The 25382-nt window shown below is 41.5% G+C and overlaps 2 protein-coding genes across 4 annotated transcripts in view; one reads left to right on the top strand and one right to left on the bottom strand.

The window, feature by feature from the left end:
• The window catches only part of LOC145435171 (uncharacterized), a 51304-nt gene extending 38506 nt beyond the window's left edge, over positions 1–12798 (top strand). The window contains exons 43-54 of one of the 2 annotated variants that reach the window (XM_080312471.1): positions 430–482; positions 1073–1335; positions 1750–1847; positions 1979–2122; positions 2848–3061; positions 8105–8197; positions 8399–8586; positions 8733–9159; positions 9254–9565; positions 9687–9868; positions 9930–10025; positions 10284–12798. In XM_080312471.1, the coding sequence (XP_080168597.1) occupies positions 430–482; positions 1073–1335; positions 1750–1847; positions 1979–2122; positions 2848–3061; positions 8105–8197; positions 8399–8586; positions 8733–9159; positions 9254–9565; positions 9687–9868; positions 9930–10025; positions 10284–10583 (2370 nt within the window). In that variant the 3' untranslated portion in view covers positions 10584–12798. Of the gene's footprint in view, positions 1–429; positions 483–1072; positions 1336–1749; positions 1848–1975; positions 2123–2847; positions 3062–8104; positions 8198–8398; positions 8587–8732; positions 9160–9253; positions 9566–9686; positions 9869–9929; positions 10026–10283 lie in introns of both variants that reach the window. The other variant, XM_080312470.1, reaches the window with a different exon arrangement.
• A 4220-nt stretch (positions 12799–17018) lies between these two features.
• Positions 17019–25382, bottom strand: part of LOC145435198 (microfibril-associated glycoprotein 4-like) — a 287005-nt gene continuing 278641 nt past the window's right edge. The window contains exons 1-5 of one of the 2 annotated variants that reach the window (XM_080312525.1): positions 20492–24698; positions 20279–20433; positions 20123–20219; positions 18363–18459; positions 17019–17431 (exon numbers count right to left, since the gene is read on the bottom strand). In XM_080312525.1, coding sequence (XP_080168651.1) covers positions 17125–17431; positions 18363–18459; positions 20123–20219; positions 20279–20433; positions 20492–20753 — 918 coding nt within the window. In that variant the 5' untranslated portion in view covers positions 20754–24698 and the 3' untranslated portion in view covers positions 17019–17124. Of the gene's footprint in view, positions 17432–18362; positions 18460–20122; positions 20220–20278; positions 20434–20491; positions 24699–25382 lie in introns of those variants that run through there. The other variant, XM_080312523.1, reaches the window with a different exon arrangement.

Here is a 25382-nt window from a genome sequence, read left to right as displayed (position 1 = left end):
CTAATGCCAGTTTTAGGGAGTTATGGGAGAGTCATGTTACTAAATTCAAAGGATTATGGGCATTTTTGAATACATTTCAAAATTCAGTGTTTTACAAGTTTGATGTAACGTTTTGTAACTCAAACCCTGTTATACTGCAGCCAAACATAAATTAGCAATGCAGATCTGGTTTGTTGGCTTTTATAAAACCACGCTTAAGTCATTTACGACAAAAGTTTCTGACAAATTTTTTGGAAGAAAACATTGTCGAACATTTTCATAGTCAAAGAAAATACTAACAGAATCCCTAGTTAAAATTAAATTTGTGCTATTGTGTAACAAGCGAGATATCATGATGATAATTTCTACCAAAAAAATGGAAGAAAATTTTCGTGCTCTTTCAGATGATAATAATTGAATTTGCCTTAAAATAACGACTTCTGTTTCCAGATGCAAAGCCTGTCGTCTCGATCTGCGAATGCGAACTGCGACAGCAGAATTGGGTAAGAAGACGCGTCTTCACTTATTCTGGGACCGCGCCCATTTCGTTTCCGCCGGCGATCTGTCTGTGGTTGGCCGGCGAACGTACGGGGCAACATTTCGCAGATCAACGCATTTCAGATTGTTTCCGTTTTTTGATCAGATCTCACCATCTCATCAGTCACAAAGTATCGAGTTTATGAAAATAAAATTTTCCCTCAAATTTTTACCGCCTACCCGTATAATGTTTTGTTGAGTTGTGTTCCAACCTGTAAAATCGAAATGATTCGATAAAAATATTATTTTCGTTGAGCACTACTACAGGCTTGCCTACCGTAAATACCATGTATTTTCTTCCATAAGAGTATTTGTATTTGAAAATCCAAAATTCCATGGAGTTGATCGGTTTTGTGGACCTTTTGAAAAAGTTGAGTCAATTCCGAATTTAAGTAAAAAAGTTACAATTTCAGTGAAATAGTACGATGAGTAGTAATTATAAGTAAATACTGTTGTTTAAAAATCTGAAATCCGTTTATTTGTGATAAATTTGTGTTTGTTGCATTATTCGCCCCTCGTCGCTTCCCATTTCTTCCCGTATCGTCTCCGTTCTCAGCCCCTCGATGAATGAGAGCTCAAAGCCGGACAACGCAGCCGTCGTGGGGCCGACCCCCGACCCCAACAACCCCCAGGACCAACCGCAACAACAACCACTTGGGCTGGACCCCGTGGTCGTTTCAGACCAGGCAAAAGTACAGGGCGAGATTGCGTCGCCTTCCAGCGACTTGAACATGAAGATGGAGTCGGCACGCAAGGCCTGGGACTCGACCCCCTCGTTTATGCCCCGCGGGAAGGAAAATCCGCAAAACAAACCATCAGGTGACATATTAATTCAAGATTTTTGCGAAAAATTCAGCCAAACATCAAACAGATTCAGCAGCGAATTCAGATATAGAAATGAATTAAATTTCATTTTTGTAAACTGTATTTGAACATATATAACGGTATAATCCTGAAAAGTAGACTGTGCCATATTAAATTTTGGAAAAAAAATGTGACACAAATATCGCTGTGTGTGGATTCAGAGTAGATTACGTCCATTATTCACTTTCGCGGTAATTTTCTTTCTTTTCCAACCTATATTTGGACACAGTCTGAAAATCTGAAAAAAATTTGTGGAATGATTTTGCTGACTTGACGATGTATTTATTAGCACGGAATCGTCCTTCCGTAGAGAAAATTTGGCCTGTGATTTGAGTGCCGAACAGTTTGAACCTGAAATTTTGTTTCCAGGCCTGAGCGGATCGAGCGCTCCGTTTTCTTTCCACTCTTCGAGTCGCGTCTCGACGTCGGAAACAAAACCTGCCGAGACTCAACCTGCTAACGCTCAGGTATTTGATATTTTCAACCGGGAATATTCTGTCACCTCTGCCACGACGCAGCTCAATCAAGCTATTCTTCAGATTTTTCAATACACTAATTTTATTAAAATGAACGTTTGGAATCTCTATTTATTCAGCAGTCTGAAGAATGGGAGGAGTCTAGCTGCGCGACGAGCTCAGCTCCCGGCATTGTCGCGGCTCAATCGCACGTGTCTGTGATGTCGCCGTACCTGATGCTGCAGCGACAAGACCCCCACGCTCAGAGAATCCAACAAATTCAACAGGTTTGCATTTTGGATAGTTGAAATCACAGTAACATTATGGAATTTTAGATTAGTGATTATGTATGCGTTTCAAATCACGACCTGGTGATTATATATGAGCATTGCGCATATTGGATTATAAAATCACAAAATGAAATGGTATTACATCCCCATATCCTGGGGCCAAGTGAGCTTGAAATTTGCAAATTTAAGTCATTTTATTGGTGAAATAAGGCCATAGGAACATTTTTCTTCGGCACAGATTCATTACACAATTTACACTAATATTGGATCTTAAAATTACAAAATTGAACGGTATAATAACCACAAATCTTGTCTGTTTCAACTGTGTTCAGCTGCGGTTTGAACTTGAGGTCCGCAATGGCTCCCGAAACTCTGTTTCAATCAGGCAAGGCCCAAATTCGTGGGCCTTGAAAAATTAACCATCTACTACTATACCTCCTATAACAAAATAAGTAAATACTGGGTCTTCTATAATAACAGATTTTTAAATGAAAAAAAAGCAATAATCCCCATATACTAGTGCGGATCGCTTGTGATGTAAACAATCGCTTGTATTCTGACCCGAAAGCCGCAGTTTTTGTGGCTCGGTCGTGATTTCGATGCTAGATAGCAACTGAAGCGATTGGAACTAGTTGGTAAAATTTTGAATTGTTTAGAAATTAGCAATTACAGAATCAGTTTTTGGCCTATAAAAATGTAAACTGGAACCTCTGATTATTCAGGCGTCTCACTACCAGCCGATATCCTCAACGTCCCTGCACAACAATCTTCAACAAATGCAGCAGGCCCACCTGCTGGGTCACATGCAAGACTACTCGCTGATCGGGACCTACAACAGCCTGGCCCATCATCCGTACGGCTCACAGCAGCAGCAACCACAACAGCGCGAGTATCAGACCTCGCTGTTTCTTCAGACCTCTGTGAATACGCCGGCGGGTGAGTTTTAGAACTGGTGATCTTGGCGAAATGTTTCGGCACTCTCATTTCATGATTTACCGCCAAAACCACGGGAGATCTGTCCTTACAAAAGTAGTTTAGCCTGTAAACTTTGACAACTTTTTACATGAAAAAACGTTATTTTAACGAAAACTGGACCTACGAAATATTCTATTAGTCGCATCACATAGTATGGTAGAAATAATTGCAATTTGTAGTAGTATAACGAAAGATACTTTCCTAGATTCTCGGGTAGAAAGTGTCTGTCCTTACTAAGTAGCTTGCCACCAGACATGGGGTGATTACTTCATGAATGTAATCGATTACGATTACGATTACAGCAAAATCCGCGAGTAGTCGATTACGATTACTTTAATAAAGTAATCACGATTACTCACGATTACATTCATTTTGCTTCTGAGAAGTTATCTTTGGAAGACAACAATGCGATGAAAAGGCCTCATGAGAGAAAGTCTTTATTTTTAATAAGATATAATGACGTCATTTCCTGTGTATGACATAATATACCATGGCATGATTCACACAGAAATAGGCATTTCGGTGCCAGCCAATACCGCGCCGCAACACAACAAGACATGCTACATTGGCCGAAACATTGTGTATTTGTCCATTGTCCATAGCCGCGCTGGATGGTCACGAAGAATAGTCTTCTCAATCTCAGCCCCACAATATAAATGCCACCGGGGGCACTCACTGAGGAAAATGATGAACCACGTGCATTAATGACAATTTTTGGTGCGTCTCACAAAAGTTTTTCGTTTAGTTTTCTTTTCGTCCGCTACGTTTGGGCGACTCCAATATCTGCTGACTATATAGCAGACAGGAGGTCACGAGTTAACAACATACAATAAAGTTATAGTCGTAAATTATGTGCCTAAATATTCGCGCCTGGCGCGACTTGACAGCAAATTCACAGCGGATCCATCGCATCAAATCGTGTTTTCCAGTTCTTGTGAAAAGCCCGGCCTTTAAGTGGGGGTACAGGGGGACTTCGCCTGCCACAAGCTTTATTGATCGCCTTATGGGGAGCACAAGATCCCGATTTGTGAGAATGGCGGTGGCGAAGTGCTGTTTCGGTACTGATTCTAGCTGAAATCCACGCTAACATGGTGTGTAAGCGGATGGCTAGTGGCATATCCGAATGATGAGTATAAAATTGCAAAAGAACAATTGTTGCCCGTTTTAAGTAGGGCCGTATGAGAATATGATAAGGTAAACATCAGCTTCTGACTGCAGTCCACTTAATACATATATTTCGATCTGCCGTTATACGAGTAACGGAAAATAACGGCTCGGTTATGATTTTTTTATCAGCAGCCTGGGTTTTAATGGTTCGATGTAGAAATTGTCATGTTTAATTTGACGGGTACAAAATTTCAAATCGTTGTCGATTGTATACGCAAATAGGCCTACCGCTCGCCAATCAGCTACGGTCATATTGCGTTTACCTAAGCATAACAAAACATCTATACCAGAGGTCTCAAACACGCGGCCCGCCAGAACATTTTGTGCGGCCCGCGACGACATTTTAGATTTTTTATTAATTTCACAATATATAAGAGTCACATATATCTTTTCAGGTTATAAAGTGAAAATTCCCTCTTAAATTGCTCCGAAAGCCTTAAACTATTCATCAAACTTCACTATCACATCAATTGCAAACGCCACCATGCAGTGGAAGATTCACTATTTCCCCACATTTCCAATTCATGATGACAAAACCTGACCCTTAGACGATTGGTGACTGAAATTTGTGAGTTGGACTTGGACGCGACCTTTCCTAGAATAACTCAGACTCGGGCTAACTCGATGGCAAAATGGAAATGACTCGGGATGCCGTGAATTTGTTAGAAACATGGACGCAAAAACTAATCGGGTGTCAGGGTAATAGTAATAGATCAGAAGGTCGCAGCTTGGTATTTCACTAACTGAGCAAGTAGTTATGGCAACCATCGGCAATCTGTTAGTTACATCTTCGGTCGCTAAACCATGTTATTAAGGTCACTTAAAGGTAGCGAGTACCGTAGTGGTACACTCCGACGATGTCACAGCAATGGGCCGTTCGGCGTTCCGACATTAAAATCACTAGGACACATCCATTAACATATTTCTATTATATTTAAAAAAATTCTGCTCCTATATTTGAAGAGATTTGGCCATGAGATTAATACCCTACTTATCAGAAGTATACTCGTATCCTGGATTGGAATTGCAATGATCAACTTGAAAATGTTTTGGTATCATATCAGTCTGTATTATCAATCTGTTAAATTCAAAATATGCATAGTAGCTGAAAAATTATAACCCGATAGCTTTTATCATGGCATCATACATTTGTCCGCCCATATGGTCTCTATATCTTAAAATTAATATTTATCAATACAACAACAATTCTATTCAAATAGTTATAAATGTGATGATTCTTTTCGTGTCAGTCCTAAATTGATACAAGAGTAAATTACATTTTGATGATGTGTGTTTATTGTCAGTAGTCCGGTGGATCGGCTTACTTTCAATAGAACAATTTATTCCTGCCAAATAAGGCCTATACTTGGAAAGACATAGAATACCCCTATAAAGGCTGCGGCCCGCGGCGTCGTCAAAACTGGAAAACTGGCCCGCGAGCACATTTGAGTTCGAGACCTCTGATCTATACATTGTACAATGTACAATTGTACATATACGTTACTATTCGAAACTAGGCCATGTGGTGATTATTATCCTGCTGCGAGGTAGTGGCGTGTGCAGTGACATAATCCACAGCGGGTGTTCTTACAATCACAGTACTACATTATTTACATCGAATATCTATTTACTACGTGCGGATAATTTGTTACGCAATCAAGAACCAGGCTAATACTTGTGACGCAATAATGAGTATAGAGGCGTTTGAAAACCCGACATTTCTGCTATCCAAATCCTGTTTTAAATCATACTCTTCGTTGCTCATGAATGTTCATAGTTCAGTTCATGTCATGGGCATTGCACAAATGAAAAGTAATCGTTCTTTCATTAAGAAATCGATTAGATATGTGAAGTAGTCGATTACGATTACTTTGGATTTTTTTCGAATGTAATCGATTGCGATTACGATTACTTGGAAATGCTGTAATCGTCGTAATCGATTACGATTACTAATCACGATTACCCCATGTCTGCTTGCCACAAATGGAGAAAGAACGTTCAACAGCAGCAGTTGTTGGATGGCAACACTGAAGTTTTGCGTACACTGCTGGTAACAAACCGTGTTGCTACATTCTGACAATGTTGTCTATATCAGTGGTTCTCAACCTTTTTCACCTCGCGGACCGGTGAAATGTTTAAAAAATGTCTGACGGACCGGTGGACTTTCAAAAATTGAAATGAAACCAAAATGTAAAGTATGCAACCGTTTTTTGCAATTATATGGTGGTGGAGAGTGACATTTAGAGGGTGAGTGGCATTTAGAGGGTTTTGATCGTAACTTTAATTATCTTCATGATTGCATCCATGTGATTTTATGGTTCTGAGTGTGCTGAGTCGAGGTAAAATTGCCTTGTCCAGATAAACGTGCTAATGCCGAGAGTCGTTTACAGTCTTTCGCGCCGACGGCCATGGATTTAACCGACCACGTCAACTCGAATAATATTGTTATTTCTGGCAATATCGAGAGAAGAAGCATTTCGGAGCCGAACCAAGCACCTTACCGTGCTACCTTGCTCATTGTCCACTACCACCAGACGCGGCTACTCTGGCAACTACGAATACAACGCGCCACACGAATACACCTTACAACTATACCGGCCATCCACAAATCCGGGCCGAAAAGCATTTCGTCAGCCAAACCTAAAAACGTTGGTCTTGGGCCCCTACAGTGCGATAAGCCAAACTTCCGGGGGCTCCTTCCTTAGCCCCACAGTTGGGTGGATGTTTTCACCCGTACTTGTGAGCACTTTCATTCTACTCTGTCTAAAGTAAAACAGAGAATTTATGTAGCTTAATCGCAGCAATAGCGAAAATTTTCGATCATTCATGACTGAATCGGTTTTCTCGCTGCCGACTTTTAGCACACCTTTCTGAGTCCCATGTTAGCCTAAACTTCATTATGCGTTGGTACATAGTGGCGCGGTAATGCCTGACGCCGAAATGCCTATTTCTCTTAATCATGAGTATTTCTTGGAGACGGGCACCTAATAAGCAAGACATTCGGTGACACCAAGTCGGGCAAAGCGCGAAACGAATTAAAAAGATGTAAAAGTTTTTTTTTTAAATACGCTATGATTTATGTTCATTTGCAAAATGATTTTGGGCCCCTTTCAAGCTCTGCTCCTCTCCAATTGGACGTTTTGGGGTGCCCCAGTTACGGGGGACATGCACAAACGAATGAATCGAAAACGAACGATCGCGCAAACTGCGCTGTTTAGCGACGAGTCAGCTGGTATTTGTTCTGTATACTTGTCGCTCGCATGTCGTCAAATGACACGTCCTGAACTTTAAGTCAAATCGAACATGCTTCCAGACCTATGTTACCTCTCGAAGTTCTGAATCAGTTTAAAATTTGATGTTTTCTTTATTTTATCAATGGACCAGCCTTCAACATTGCATCTAGATTTTAGAAATTAAGGTATAAAATCGTAATTTACCTGGCGGACCGGCAGGAATGTCGTCACGGGCCGGTGCCGGTCCGTGGACCGGCGGTTGAGAACCACTGGTCTATATCACAATTTTTCATCATGCGCTTCTTGATGTAAGAACCATACAATGCCCACATAGTCTTGCTTCAGTTAGGATATTGCGGTATGTTGAACATAACACCATGTCAACCTATTTGTTTTATTTTACTGTTCATGATTCACAATGGGCAGAAAATGGGCCCTCTGCAACGGCAGGCCTATGAGGTAGGCTACAAGCTGTAGTCGCTGGATTGAATTCAAGAACCCCCGCCTTATGTAAACTCTGTCTGACAACAGATCTTTCGAGCTGCCGTCTGAACTTGCGATCAACAACTACTACCCATTATTGAAGTGTGTTGTGATTTTTCAGTGAAAGCTCAGCCTTCTAACACGGTGTCATTGAAACCCCAACAACAACAAACTCACGCGATCACAAACAGGAACCCGTACGCTGCTGCGCAAGGTTTGTCCCGTCAGAATCGCTAACTCCTCCGATTTTGAGATAAAAAACCTTGATTTGCATCGGATTTGAATTTTACAGTGTTTTTAAGCTAGAATTTGGGCATGGAATCTCTCTTCTTTCCATATTCTGAAATTTGTTGGTAAAATTTCAGTCACTTGGAGTTGAACTTGAAAGGGAACTATAAAATAATGTGTCTTTCAGGGCTTGGCGTGTCCCACCGATCGATGTCTACGGGCGCTGGCAGCCTCTCGCCAGTCGCGGCTGGTCCTATCTACATGCCGCAGCAAAGGGCCAGCAATCAGTTTCCTACAAATCAGATCACGGGCTTCTACGGGGCCGTAGCGCCACAGCAGACCAGGCAGGCAGCCTACCAGCCTCCACCATATCAGGTTTGTTTGAAAAATTTGCTACATACCCGAAAAACTATAGAGGTACCTTGTTAATAATGGATTAAAAATGCTGATAATTTTTCATTTTTATAGGGGCTGGTCTCCTTGAATCAAATTGAAATGACATCCTAATTACCATTTTACAGACGATGCTGAACAAGGACACCACCCCCCTGTCGCCCGAGGGTGTGATGGGGGCCTCTGGCAACATAGTGGCGCCGTCCGGAAACCCCGGCTTTGCCGCAATCGCGCCCCCTACCCAGCAGAGACGCGCCGACGAGTTTAGCCCCATGCAACAGTCCCAGTTCACCCAGAAGATGCCCCAGTACCCGGTGGGTAAGGGCACTGCCAGTCAGGAGGTCGCGATGAAAATCACCCAGTTCCAGCAGCAGTTTATGATGGGGCAGACGCCGAACTACGGGGTTCAGCCCCAGCCTGGGGCTCGATACTTCTCGCAACAAGGGTCTGGCGGGGTGAAGACGTTCCAGGCCGTGGACCAAGTGGAACGTGCCAAGCAGATGAACCAGTATCGGCATAACCAGGTTCAGGGGATTTTGTCACGGCCCTTTTCAGGTGGGTTCAAACTTTTTTGGACATTTATTGATTTTTCGTGGATTATTTTGTTTGTTTTATTTTGCAATTTTTCCATTCTTTACTCCTATTCCAGGCGATATGAACCAAACGTTGGGAGGCCCGCAATCGAGCGGGTTTCTCCCATCGAGAACCCCCGACAATCAGATGTCGTTCAACCCCAACATGGGGCCGAGAAGCATGATGCAGTGGGGCAACAAGATGGCCCCGCAACAACAGATGGGGCTGGTCAGGCCCCCGTTGGACATGATGGGCAAGCAGAATCCCAGAATGCAGATGCCCCAACAACGCTTCGTGCCCCAGTCTTACCAGCCGATGACCCAGCAACAACAGATGGCCCCGAACAGGCCCCCGTTTCGACCCCAACGGATGCAGCAGCCGAACCAGGGTGAGTCTGACCCATTTCTGTATGTAAGGCGATGTGTTCATTTTCCGTATTTAAGGAAATATCTATTTGAGTCTACATTTTACACTCTAAGAACCCTAAAATGACCCCGTTTCTATTTCAGCACCCCAACCATCTTTCGGGGCCGAATTCCAAACCGGGGCTCAACAACTCAGAGGCCGTTCACCCACTGTCGGAGTGTCGGCCCCCCAGAAAGTGCCCCCGGTCCCATCGCTGGTTCGTGGCGCACACAAGACAGGGGAGGCTCCCAAGAAAAGCCAGTTTATACCCATGGAGAAAGTGAAGGTGGGTGAAAACCGGGTGATAATTCGGGGTCGAGGATGAATCTGCACGTGTTTTGTTTCAGGAGTCCCAAACCGAGGGTCGACTAAGCCTCTTGTCGTCTGTGCAATCTTTCTTTCAAGACGGGAAGCCAAAAGACGCGCGAGACCCAAGGAAAATGGTGGGTTTGAGTCATAATTTTGCTTCATATCCTGGAAATGTCACAGTGCGGGGGTTCAAGTTTTGTGTTCATGGAGCAAAGATTAGAATTCAGCAATCCGAAATCCTCGTCATGATAATTACCATATTTTTTTGGATTAATGATGTCCAGAGTCATAGACGCCGGGTTACGTTACTCATGCAGCTTTCAACTAGTAATTAGCACTAATTAGTATCCAACTTTATTCTAAATTAAACTAAATTACTGATCTTCACCCAGACTGAGGACGAGGTGAACCGGCCGAGACCCGGCCGTCGATCCAAAGCCAGCAAGAACGCCGCTCACAGGAGCAGCCAATCGAACAAGGCTTTCGGAAAGTTCGAGGTCTCCGATCAACAGCTGATTGCTGACGAGAGTTTGAATTTGCCCGCTCAACCTGAACCTCCCCGGCCCCCCTCCCCAGCATCTCCTGCTGCCAACAAACCGAAGTCTGACGAGGTCGAGATCAAGAAACTGACGTTGGCCGAGACCAGGCCCAGGAAAGGAGAAACCGTCACGATACCTCTTAACGAGACGTAGTCGGGGCACCCACCTTAGCCCCACGTTAATACAAATGCTGTGTTTGAACAACAAAACTCCATGTGGCCAGACTATGATCACACCTTGAAAAAAGGTAACAATCTCCATACAGTGAAAGGTGCCCCACTTGACCCAGTAAATGACGCTATTGTCAAAAAACAATCGCTTTTGTGTCTCAGTCAAGCAAACTTTTCACGTAACAATGACAAGACCACGACCTCGTCTAAAAAGAGGCACCCCTGAACCCACCATTGTCGTGTTGAAACAATGACTTTTGTCTCCCGCAAAATAATTTGCGACGTAGCAATGACATAATGATTGTGCCTTCCAAAAAAGACCCCCACTCCCCCCCAGTCTTCTCCCAATTTGGAGAAATGTTGGAAAGTTTTAAAATGTCGACCTGATTTTGCGCAAAATGATCGTATATTGACTGTTTCCGTTATGAAAACCCTGAAAAATTTTGTCGAAATCTTTTTTTTGGCAAAAAGCTTCAAATATTACCCGACCATAGACCGTTTTTTGTAACAACGGCCCCGAGACATCGTGAATCTGACGCGATTTTTGTTTCGACATCAAAATCTGTGTTTGATTTCTACGACCTTGCGCTTTTCCCGAAAATTTGTGTTCGATGATGATAACCTGCTGTGATGTAATAACAATTCTCTGCTGCTGCTGCCGATTTGAAATCGGGGGGCTGCTGCGAATTTCGCCCCCCTTTTTCCGCCCGCTTACCATCTCTCGGGTGAAAATATGCGTTTTTATGCCCATACTCGACATCGCGGGCTTCGCTGCGTTACATATGACTTTGAAAAGAATGCTTTTTGTCGTTTTCCGAAATGTAAATAGAAGTTGGAATTCTTTGGTAATTGTCTGCCAGTCTCACCCACCCGGGTCATGCAACAACATGATGCATGACGACCCCACGCACCCACCGGCTGAATCATCACTGTGTTTGCGACGTTTTGGTTATTTTTAATGCGAGGCCCGCCTGTTTTTTCTACCCGATTTTGTAAAAGCCGAGGACAATCGGTCGAGCCTATTTGTTTTCTGGTTTTCGCGGACCGGAAAGTCTGCGTTTTCCGGGCGCGGTACGCATTTTGTGACCAGCGATGCTTGCGGCGCGTGATTTCAGACCGTTTCGGACTTTTTATATCTGTCTTCAATACCCGACATTCGATATTTTACGCGGAGCTTGACTAGGGCCCGACCGGTGTCACGTCACGTTTTTGAGGCGCTTACATAGACAACTAGCACTTTAAACGAAAAATCAGCAAATATATATAACCTACATTCCCCAAAGCATGAAATTTAGCTTGATGCGCCGTCAGAAGAGTTATTTAGATGGCTTTACAGCCGTTGTAATGCTTGAGCGTGAAATAAACTAGAAAGACAACATCTGGACACCACTACCTTATAAGAAATGATCAATATTCTATCTGTTGCAGATTAACGTTGTGTGATATTGTTTCACTGAAGGCCAATACTGATAACCCTGATGTATTCAACAGACATTTAAAGAAATACGTAATGTAGCGTATCGCGTATTTCAAATTCCTTAGAACATTTATTCGATCAGCTTTACAGCCATTGCGATAGGCTTGGACATGAAATAGACTAGAACACTTCAAACTATAGGAAACATTCACGACATTTGGTTAATTGTAATGGTGGCTACGTGATCAAAAAGGTGTGATATGGACTTGATATTGCCGGTCGGGCTCTCATCTTGACTGCGCAGTGCGGTCGATGGTATTCGCGGACTGGCTTGTACATAGTTGCGCTCTTATCCTGAATAGTTTTGTGTTTGTGTGGATTACTCTCATTCATTTTTCTTGCTTCGTACCGGCGTCGTTACATCGTTTCTATCTGGGAGCGGACCTTTTTGGTTGACTAATGTTTTTCTGCTGACATCTTGGACTTGCATTCAGTTTCTGAGTGTCTGATACAAATAGTTGGTTTGCTGTTTGAATTCGTATATCACGATTTAATTACACACTGAGCATATTCGGTAATGACTTTTGTAACAGCTCTGTTGTAGTCAGCGGCCGAAACTGTCGCTGCCTGATAGTTGCATTGGTTCTTTAATGGAATGAGCTGTTTTTTGCCGCTTTTTCGTCTTTTCTCAAAGAGTTTTTGCTTCTACCGTCGAAGTGTGACGCTTTTGAGTTCGACTCCCGATAGTCGCCGTTTGTGGAAACGTGGAAAGAGAAAATGGTCGATGTGTTTTTGTTGTGGGGTTAATGGGTGGTAGGGATGTCGTTAGAGAGATCTATAGTAGGGTGGAGTGGAAACGACTTTTTTTTTCAAATCAAAAAAGTGCTTCCTCAATCCTGACAAATGACCTAAAACTTCAATAAAAAGTGACTTCAGGGTATTACCCCCATTTTCCAGCCGGCAACCCCCCAATTTCTGCGCGTGGGGGGGGTAAAATGGCCCATCTCGGCTACCGCTGGTCATAGAGTCATGATATATAGCTCAAAATCTGCGGAAGCATCATGTTTCTAACTGTCTTAAGAACAAAGTTTTCTCTATTGTGAACACAAAATGAGTGATAGCCAAAAAACAATATATACGCACATTTTTGTTGAAATTCAGCATTTATTCTGACGAATTGTGATCTGTCATCAGTTTTTTGAATCCAAAAGTAACACACTGACAATACCGAATATTGGGCCCATAATACAAATATATTCACAACACAGTCCTTTTAAAATCGGTTCAAAACATCATAATGAAACACTCACATTTAACGACTTATTGAAAATGCATTTTTGTATCAAATTTTTTCATCAGTTTACGAGACTTAATTTTTTGGCAATTGCGAGGCCATCTCGTCTTTCAAATCCCGAAACTTGTGCTGATGCTTATGTTACGAGCTTTACATGTCGTTCCACTGCTTGATTGTAGCATGAATGAAGCAAAATCAGAGTCTTCTCGCGGCATTCTTCCAACTCTGCATCAGTTAAGTGCTCAATCGCTGGAGGAAGTTGTTGATAAGGTTCAATCTCAACCAACTCGTGGTATGCCTTTGCTTCCAAATTCAATTTTGTGACACAGAATAAACGAATAGGACCCCAGTTCAATTGGTTGGAAATGCTATGACTTTCAATGTCCACAAGTGAATTTTATTCAGCGGCTCCCCCACCAGAATCCCTTGCCGCCAGACCATGTATAACCTAATGTTGCAATGTATATATCCTGCTTGAAATGCAGATTGAACACGCAAAAACGTTTCCCGCAAAATTGAATTCGTAATGATGTTCGCGTGAGTGACCGCTTGAAATATAAACCATTGTATCTTCCGTTCTAGACGTCATATAACCGATTACAGTTATCTTATATGACTTGTTGTTGGTCATACTGTTCTATGAAAGTCCTTATATCGAAGATTAGCACGTAGAGATGTTTCAAATTGACGTGAAAGAAGCATACCTAATTACGTGAAAATCATGGCTGCGTAAGATGACCTGACTAGTTGTGGTTTCAAACAGATGTACAATTGCTTCAGGCAATAGCATATTATACATATCGTTAGCCATTATCCTGGCATATCCATCAAGATCCCTATCATGGAGCTTAGTTTTGTATAAGAAAGCCGACACCAGCCCTAACACCGCACAAATAAGCGTGCGAGTTACGCTATTTTTGTACCCGAGCCTGTGATAACAACATCATATAGAGCAGGGGTCACCAACACGCTGGCCGCATGCGGACGATGCATTCGTAGTTGCCAGAGTAGCTTGCGTCTGGTGGCAGTGGGCAATGAGCAAGGTAGCTTGACAAGGTGATTGGTTCGACTCCGATACGTTTCTTCTCTCGATATTGTCAAAGAGAAGAGTATTATTAGAGTTGGCCTGGTCGGTTAAATCCACGGCCTTCGGCGCGAAAGACTGTAAATGACTCTCGGCGGAAGCACGTTTATCTGAACAGGGCAATTTTTCCTCGACTAGGCAGACTCACTACCATGAAAAAGCACATAGATGCAATCATGAATATATTTAAATACGATCAAAAACCCTCTAAATGTCACTCTCACCACATAATGCTAAAAACAGTTGCATACTTTACATTTTGGCTTCATTTCAATTTTGAAAGTTCACCGGTCCGCTAGACATTTTTTTTTAAGTTTACCGGTCCGCGAGGCGAAAAAGGTTGAGAACCACTGCTCTAATTCTAATCTAATTTGTGAAAAAGTCGTACGTTCCTATTCTAATCTAACATATTGTTTTTCTTAAAATACCTCGTTGGCCGTAGCATTTTGCAGCGAGTTGACAAGAATATCCCTCTCGCGCAGGGAAATCCAGTGCCAAGCCACCATCGCATTACTTACACTGTACTTACAATCATAGTAGTAATTGTGACTATAATATATTAGCCGTGCGTTAGTACAACGCCGAAGCCGTTTCAGCTAGCGCGGAATAGTGTTGTCGGGCACAGGCGTCCGGGCGAATACCATATTTTGAACCAACAGCAATAATAATTTGAAGCTGAAATCAATTTTAGCATTTCAACGCACTGTGATTTGATACGAACTGAACTTGATTTTGCCGTATTTATTTCTCATTCACAATTCCATTCCATTTCCAAGTTTTTTTTTGCGAATTCAGTAATTCTAATCATGATCATGATCTGTTTCTAATAGATTCACCAAATCCATCAGATCATGCGTTGAATCCTGTTATAACACTGTTAATGCGAGGATTCCCAGCAAACACTCGATGTCCAGTTGACTTCCGGTGGAATCGTGGAACGTCCGCAACGACGTGCTGTGGACATGGAGAGACTCGTCATGGACACGTCTGACCTAGCCTGGACGTCACGTGGTTCCCTATGGACACGCCTGACGTACTGTGGACCTGACGTCACTCCCTATGGACACGCTCGACGTACTGTGGACATGACAATGCAACTGTTGGGACAACTCGAAGCTAATGGAACAGTCCATGTGCAAAAAATTGATTAAATTTAAGAATGGTATCACAGGAATAAAGAAACCGCAACAATTTAAAACGAGCATTACAAATAGCGTTCAGTAAAAATTCACTCTGCAAGAATTAAATCAATGCACCGTTTGCTGATGTTGAGTGCCTATTCTTTTTCTTCGTCAATCACATGTGGTTGCACCAAAACGTCTCGGTGCTTGCCGCTGAAATATATACAGCAATGTCAGTGAATTCTGTATGTTGCCTATTTCTGCTCGAAGTAGTTATACAACGCCTTGGAAAGTGCTACATATACTTCACTACAGATTTGCGTTACTTACCGGTACATGTCTGCTTGAGAACTAACTCCTGTTCGACGGAGATCACTTATTCAATTTACTCGAGTAGTTATCAACTTATATTTCTACTTCCACTTGAAATAGTTTTGACATACCTTGAAAATTGCTACTTCTACTTCAGTTGAAATTTATTTAGTTAGGCAGATAACAGGCAGTTACTGGCCTCATATAACGATGCTACAGATAGACGAGACAGGCCGCCAATACGATAACGTTACTATAATCTTAGAACTTTAAATCAAATATCTGTCTTGTCAGTCTGATATTTCACAAGTAAAAGCATTCAGTTTTTATTACGAGCACATCGACGACCGCTCACAAATAGCTTATAGAGAATAAACGAATTCACGTCTACATACTATCTGATAGAGAACCTACGAATTCACGTCTAGCTAGATACAAGCTGGTAAAGAATCAACAGATAAACGCTTATGTAGAGGTACAGTTTTGCTTTCACATCATATCAGGTGGTTGACCAGAAAAAAGGTCAACTTTCCTGCTCAGCTACCGAAATAGTCGCCGGAGCGTTACTTTAGTGCTGATTTACTGTTGTCTTAGTCGAATTTGCCCTACATTTACCAAAAAAATTCCCAAAATGAAGACAGAATCTCAAAAAAGAGGCTACTTATTAAAATTGTTAGATTATCTAAAGGAACTTAAATTTGGCTTAATTCCAACCAGTAGAAAGCAATGCTAAGAGAAATCTTTTGGATTAATTACAAATAGAGACTTTCGAAATATACCGGCTACCTCATGATATTGTTAGATTACGTAAAAATATGATTCATAGAAAATTTGGCTCAATTCCAACTAGAAGAAGCGGAGTTATTATAGTGGAATGTTTTGGATATGAAAAAATAGTCGACTTACTGCTAGTATGTAATTATATTATATGAAATCAATCCTCACTAAAAATACTCCATGTATTTTCAAACCCAAAATTTTTTCCTCTCATTTCATTGATTCCACTTTTTCAAATTAGGCCAGATTCAGTGTTCTTTTTATGCAACGTAGCAATTTTATCAAGTAGCCACCCAGTAGAATAAAAAAGAAGGTATTTTTGATCGGCCCTATTGTACAAACATCACACAATATTAGCCATTCATTATTATCACGTGTACAATGTACATACCTAACAAAACGTCAAACGGACGGAGGGTATTGTGTGTTTTCACAGACAGCAGAACAAATCAATGAGTTACACAGTTTCAATCCCACATTCATGATCGGAAGGTGTAGTGACGTCACAGAAAGTCATTTTCACGGTCTCTTCCTCATCTTCATCTCCGAGAATCGCAGGAGGTTGGATTGGCCCCACCAGAATCCCTTCGCGCCTGTTTTGTGGAAGTTCCCGTTCAGGTTGCTGTGGGCGCACCCATCATACCACCAGCCTCCTTCGCGGCTAGAAGCGCAATTCACTACCGAATAAGAATCGTGATCCGCGTCCTTCGTTGAGAATTGTTGGTTGTTGTGAGTTGCGATACCATCTCTGGTTGAATTCCCGGAGGATCCGGATTTGGGTGCGTGCAGTCGGTAGTTGTCGGAGCCGGGGCCAATGCGGAAGGAGCTGAATGGTAAAATGGTATTCACCGATACTTTCGTGAAAAGATAGTTCTAGTTGATCTTATTTGTTGTGTTGACATGGTAAAGACAATGAACGGTCTAGTGCCGGGATTCTCAACAGGCGGTCAGAAACATCTTCAACTACGAAAGCAACTACTGGTATTTTTACATATTAATTGAGCTGCTATAGCTCTCTCATCATACCGTCTTTACTACGAGTTTTACTACGAAATCCGAACATATCTTGTTGATTGGAATGCAAACAGGCCCGTACGCTCTACCGCATGGGGTGGCCGGCCAACCTTTTCAGCCAAAGGGCCACATTCGATTGACGAACTATTACGCAGGCCACTAGCCGCGCGAGGCGCGAAAATGTTTTGAAGTTCATAGGTCAATAATATTGTCACTTGACTATATTGCGCGCTTGCTGTTTATCGTTGGGCTCAGTTTGCCAGAACTAGGCTATTCGGTGCCTGGACATCGAAAGCTTCGACCAAGATGCGTCAATGATTTTGTGCCTATAGGTTTCATAGTAGACGGTCTTTCTGCGAGCGCAAACGCAAGGTCGCATATGTTAAAGGACACTTTGTCTCGTAATCGCGAATATAGTTAGACTCAATCTGATACATTCGGAGTTCTTTGATTTTCACAAAGGGGTAACAATATTAAAAAAAATCGAGTGACAACATGATACGCGCAGCGTGTGGAAAATTTTAACTTATGAATAATCTTTCGCAAAATATTCTATGACTGTATATGTGACTGGCTCATGGATCTGCCAATGCTCCAGAACTGATATTTTAGTTATAACATCTCAAGTGTTGCGGCCAGCCTAATCACATTTTTTGTTGGCCTTGCAAGTTCACAATCTGTGCAATCCATTTTTGAGAAAGTCGCATTTCATTTATTATGAGCAGATAAAAAATGATGTTCACCTGTATTTAGCGAACCAATAAATTCCGTCTCTCGTGATCATTTTGATTTTCAACTCCATGTTCTCTGTCTTTGTCAGTTGGTGCATTGCTTCTAGGCCTGCAAGAAAACACGAACGTGAGAGTTGGCTTTCCTATATCTCAGTTGAATGTTCACCTACATTTTACCAAAATTTTCAACAATGCGGGCAAATTCTTAAAAGAGAGGACATTTGGGCGTCCTCCAAGGACACTTTCAAAAAAGTCAAAAAACGATAAATATGACACAAATAAAAATGCTTGGCACTTCAGTTGTTAATATTTTGACAATCACATATTTTGGCACGCTGTATACGAAAGGTTGCCAACTCCTGGTACAGAGTGTAGTAAACAGGCTGCTAATGAGGCATGCAATTGAAACCACTGTAGTACAGAAAAACTATCATTTGTATCACATGATGTGGGAACAAATCTTATGCTGTAGCAGCACGAATCCAGCTATCTGCATACTTCGCACAGTTCAGTTTCTGGATTTTGACAGTTCATAAAAACTTGTTCCAACTACTTACTTATTAATTGAGTAGTATTCAAAGATGGCCAATTCCACTATTTCTGGAAGTAGTTTTGATCTGCTTCGAAAAGCACTACTTCTACTCGTACTTTAGTGGAGTTTTTCGTCGCTACTTCTACATACGTTGCTTTCTTCGCTACTTTGACCACATTTGGTATGCAATATGGTGTAATTCGAGTTGGTCGGTAACGAAGTAATTCTACTTTTTCGAAGTAATTTTTCACTACTTGCGGTACTTGCTCGAATAAATCTAATTTCCTGCTACTTCCACTTCGTAACTTACTTTTCGTAATTTTCAGTTAGTCAAGTAGAAATATTATATTCCTTCAATTAGAAAGAGGGACTGAGGAATTTCGACGCTGTTTTCACGAAGTGCCAAAAAGAGTTCAATTTCCATAGAAATTAAGCAAATCCAAGTTTAAAATCTAGCGCGTGTATTGCCTCTCTTTTCCGGAAATTATATACAGTATATCGCATTTTTACGATGATACGGGGCCTATCACATCATGCTATGACGCTTTCTGAAACGTGGTGTTCGAGTAAACGAAAAATTAGATTTGCTTCACCATAGCAAAACTATCATTTGCATCCCTCCCATGATAAGGTCGAATGCTGATACTATCGAAAATTTATACCTCCTGGAATGCATTAATATGAATCAAGCTCACACAGCTTAATTTGCAGCTTTTGACAGTCCATGAGAACGTACATCACTGTTTTCACAACTCCTTACATACTTGGCTAGATTTCAAGTCAGCCAATTTTACTTCGACCTGAAGTATGTGTAGGTTGCTTTTAACACTACTACTTCTACTTAAGTAGCATTCTCGATTACTTTTACCACCTATGGGTGTAATGCTGATATAGTATCAATTTATCTATCTTATTATTGACGTAAATACCATAAATCTCCATCTTTGCTAGATAGTTACTGCCACAACACACCGAGAAAACAGGTTTAGGATAAATGTTAATTTGTATATATACAAATCGGGCCAAAGTCAGACTTATTCTGATTGCATAATCAGCTCATTTAGTCTCAGCGCTCCCGTTACAACCGGACAACTAGATGACGTGTTATTCAACAACGATATCTGTGATATTGAACAACGCCTATAACGTTTGACGTGCTGCTCATCCTGTCAGCCACGATGTGTGGATAGGTGCTATTCATGAGATGAAGCCGGCAAAAGGTATATATAACGAGTCATACCCAACCAATGATCCCCTTGCAAATCGCCAAATCCATTCACGTAATCATCCCAACCTCTGTAGAAATCGACGTCTCCATTCATTCTTCGCTGGAAAACCTTTTATGACAACGAATATATATCTCATTTTTTTAAATAAAATCTCGCATTCAACTTACGGTCCAGTTTCCACCTTCGTCACTTACGTCACAAAACACACCCCTGAATCCAACTGTGGGGATGTAAAAATTGAAGACACCCCCAGAGTCATTGCGGGCTAATGCTGATTCCAATTTGGCGCCATCACAACTTCTCGGAGCGAACATTTGAAGAGCTAGAAAGCACAGAGCCCATAAAAGTCACTCAGCGAGTGATAGCGATTGAAATCTCACCTTCCTTGATTTTTCTATCCATGCTTTGTTCGACTAAAGTCATGTTAACGATACCTTGAGGGCCGGGGGGGCCACGAGCTCCGCGGGGGCCAGCTTTACCTACCCTAACACTGCCCACCGGGACTAAATCCGTGTTCTCACACCATTGCTGGCACTGGTTGCAGACAATTCCTTTGAAATGCGAGAGTCGATCGCTTGTTGCCCACGTTGGCGATGTGTTGAAGGCAAACAAAAATAGCAAGAAAGGAACAAATATTTCCATCTAATGTTACGTAGAAATTCAGAAGTTGAAAGTTAAAAATTGTCAGGAAACCTCATATTGAGCAACTACAAAATTGTACCCAGAACGGGGGAGGAGTCACTTTTGCAATCAGTTTGGCGCCTTGGGCTGCAGAATTACAATATCGAAACATTAATAAGCTCCACCTTTCACCAATACAATACAATATTGCGTGAATCGATATACTATTTCGCTCTATTAACTCGGGCGATAGAAATATTATTTACTAATTGTATTTAAAACCGTGAACAAAAATCAACCACATCAGATACATATATTATGATGATCCCTCCATAATAATTTTGTATGAACAGCCACAGCCTGTGTCCGACAATAGTCAGCAGCGTATAATGAGTATGTAGCAGTGTTGGGATGACTCGAGTCAAAACTTGACTCGAGTCAGACTCGAGTCACCTTTTTCGCATGACTTGACTTGACTCGAGTCACTTTGCTAAAATGACTTGACTTGACTCGGCGTATCAGAAATGTGGATTGACTCGTGACTCGGACCAAAATTCACGAATCAATTTCAAGTCATCAAGTAATCGGTGTGGATAAAAAACACTGTATCTTGCATATATTAGGATTGTTCGCGAAACACTGGTGTATCCCGTGAGAGCGAATAATCAATCAAATATTGTGCGTTTCACTAAGTCTCGATTGTTCTCTCACAAATAAATTGACCGCAAATGAAGTGATTGAAGCTTACAGCTTACGTTGTCTATTTCTTTTCTCTGTTCTTACCCTAACCAAACCAAACCTTTTGTCTTCTTGAAATCGAATATAGTTTATATAATTCTCAATCATTGGCGCGGGCTCGAATTGTATCATCAATTTGTAAATGGGTAATGTGTTGCATCTTATAATTATGTATGTCTATTCTCTATTTTGGCTGGTAACTGTAAACGGAGGCTATGCAAATACGTAGTTTAACAGTTCTACGTATATGTGAGCGATACATCGTCTTCTTGCGAGTATATTTAACTCTGTATTCGTTCATCGGTTCGGAAGTAATGACCACTCAATCTGTATTTCAGACAGCTAGCAAATTACAATGACGTAATAATGCATCATACTTCGAAAACGAAACTTGACTTGAAATGTGACTTGACTCGTGACTTGACTCGACTTGACTCGTCTTGACTCGAGTCACCTTTGAAAATCGATTGACTTGACTTGACTCGAGTCAAAATGTGCAATGACTCGAAATGACTCGTGACTCGAAGGTAGTGACTTGATACCAACACTGGATGTGGTGGATCAATCTACCGTGAGTTATTCTGAGGTCGTTTCAAAATGTTCGTCTGCCTGTGACGAGCGTAAAGCATATTTATTTATATTCAATTTGTGACTTAATTGGTTGAGATTAGCGGAAAAGTTGCGTTGCCTGGTATAGTGTCTCCTGTGACAAAACTTCTATTCACGATTCCTTTCTGGATATTTTGTAACCTATCTTTACAGACCAATACTGTAGGTTATTTCGCTTTTTTGGCTGGCGGGAACCAGACTTGGTCAATCGTTCACCGACAGACGATCTTAGAACAATCGATTAGATCAGTGGTTCTTAACCTTTTTCGTGTCGTTACCCCCGGGAAGTAAATGACGGAGTTCAATTACCCCCATTTTAAAAACACAACAAATTACGAATGACAATCATTTATTCGTAAAACGACACAATGATGTCGCCATGATATACACACAGAAGCCTTTGAAAAGTAATCAATTCAATGGGAAGGCTAATACTGTTTCCGTGCTATGAAGTGGTCAAATATAGGCAAAGTGGAGGATAAACAGCATCTCATGTCATTGTCAATCGCAAGGTTGTTTCGATATTTCGTTTTGATAGACACCATTGCAGAAAATCCTACTTCACAGCAATAAGTGGAAGGAAATTGAATCAACAAGCTCAATGCTCTTCTGGAAAGGATTGGGTGTTTGAAGCCTAACCCAAAAGTCTCCTATATTTTCCCTTGTAAAGTTGATTTTGAGATTTGAATCTTCACTCAGTCCAAGAAACTCTATTTTAGCTGACATATCGTCATCGCAGATGCATGCCTCTTCGATCGAGAATGGCTTACTAATCAACAAAGTTCTTTTTGTCGTCCTTCCATTCCAGGAAAGTACTTTTCAAGAGCGGTAACAATTGCGTTCAGATGGCTAACAATAGCCTTAGTAAAGTTGCATTTCATGTTTGGATCAGACTGCATAAGCATGGTCAAATTTGTAAACATGCCCGTGTCTCATTTTTGTATCATTATTTCATAAAATTGCATCTTGCTTTTGAAAGAAGCTACGTTGTCTTGAGTAGTGTGCAACCACTGACGACCTCCTTGTAGCATCAAATTTAGGGCGTTTACTTCCGCCAAGTAAGCCACCTTCAACCAAAAACTTTTGATTTTTATTTGGTTGGATAAATATTCTCCTTTCGTGCCTTGTTCCTGTTCGAGTAACGCAGTCAGTTCATCTCGTAGCTGGAGCAAACGATTCAGTACTTTTCCGCCCGATAAACACCTTACCTCAGTGTGTAACAACAGAACTTTATAATCAACTCCAAATTCTTCGCAAAGAAAAGCAAATATTCTCGATGTTGTTGCATTTGCACAAATGTGATTTACAATTTTTACCACATCATGCAACACTTCTCGAAGGCCTGGTGGTAGAATTTGCATAGCCGAAGCAAAGCGATGAATCAAACAATGTGTGATGATACATGAGGCGCAATATTGTGTATTAATCCCTTGAAACCAGGTTTGTAACCAATCATAGACGGAGCACCATCTGTACGATACTTGATTACTCTGACTAGACTGGACCACTACAACTGGCAATACTAACAGTAACCGTACAGTATTACAATTACAATACGACAGCTTACAATACTACAGTTGGCCCTGCCATTCATAATCAAAATCATTAATAGTTAGCCTACAATGATGTCACAGAAGGTATAAGTAAAAGCGAAATGTAAACAAACTTACAAAAATCTACGTTAGCCTGCATTCATGTTTACGACTGAAGATATTTTAGTGCAACGTAATAAGTATATGAAGAAAAGCCCGAATTACCCCCCACAAATTGGTAAATTACCCCTTTGGGGGTAATTACCCCCAGGTTAAGAACCACTGGATTAGACGATTGAACGACATGGCCGCATGCTGCTCGCCTTTAATTAGCTGTAACCTATAGGTCAAGTCTTGAAAGCAATATACAATCTTGATACCGCCATTCACTTATTCAAGAAAAAACTTCATTCAAATTCGAACCTTATATCGGCTCCAGTTCTGCAATAGGTTTCATAATAATGACAAGAACTTTACTCAGTGAATGACAAATGTTGGGCTCCAATACTCAGTAGATCGCAGGACGCAAGTTCCACGTCTCGCACAGTGACGAAAATGCGCAGCCTGTATTAGGCCTTTGTACTCACTTTGGTATGATCTATTTCACTCGGAACGCAGTATAGAGGTCATTTATCGCGTTAGTGCATGGCGCTCCTTTATCAAGTGATTGATATGTAATCACCACGTCGCTCTCATATATTATGATTCCGAGTCGGAACTTTTCACCCGGGTCGCTATATTGGTGTGCGGGTGCAGCAAATACTAAGTTCGACAAGAATCATCCCGTATTAACGCTGCCATAGTGCAGACAGCAAATGAATGAACAAGTTTGTCACCGGCTTCAGCCGTAGAAGCTAAGGTGGGAGTAACAGAGTATAGCAGCGATATCGAGGAGGGATAGTGAGAGTGAAAGGATTTGGAAATATCCAATATCAAAATTTAAAAATGCTATATTTTGAATTCATGTTAGCCCGCATCGTCGTCAGTCCATCCTATAATGGCATAAGATGATCTTGAAACTGATATTATCACCACTTTTAAATATACCTCGTTACGGTCTCTTTCGGAAGTCTCAATCCAGCCTGGTTTAACAGCTACTTCGTTGGTAGAACGTGCTCTAACAAGTTCGGTTGTCAGCTCGCCTTTATATAATGTGCAGTTCTTCCTTTTTGTCTTTATAATTTAGGTATCAAATTCGTGCCTAGACATCGGAATTACTGGGAGGTATGAACATATTTTGGTCGGCAACCAATATTGCATTCTTGTGACCGTACATGGTTCGATCAGTCGCTAAAATATCGTTGTCACTGCGTGACGGCAACGGTGTCTGATTTGACTGCAATCCAGTGCCAAGTCTGGCGTTTACAGCAACGTGGTAACATATATCACTCTGAATTTTTGTTATGAATCATGTTTATTGGAACTTCTTGGCATAAAACTATATATAACTAACCCACATGCGCAACACGTGACTCGCAGTTGAGTACCCAGATGTAGGTAGCGATTGCTGGTCTCATTGTAAACAGATATTGTATGCATGCAGCCGGACAGCATTATGTCTGGCATGGATTAGGACTGTGGAGTCGGAGTCGGTGGAGTCGGAGTAGGCTTATCTTCGCTTAATGGACTCGGAGTCGTGAAACCTGTAGGGGCTGGAGCCGGAGTCGGAGATTGTGAAAATTACCCTGACTCCGACACGAATGCGCACTGCACAGTTGCACACAGAGTTTTCATGATATAATTGTCATCAATTTCAAACCGTAGTAATACA

Source organism: Botryllus schlosseri, chromosome 3, assembly GCF_051294905.1.
Source record: "Botryllus schlosseri isolate E-star chromosome 3, Bs_hap1, whole genome shotgun sequence".
Classification (NCBI taxonomy): Eukaryota; Metazoa; Chordata; class Ascidiacea; order Stolidobranchia; family Styelidae; genus Botryllus; species Botryllus schlosseri.
Note: the sequence above shows the minus strand (reverse complement) of the source record. Positions and strands in the feature narration are given on the sequence as shown.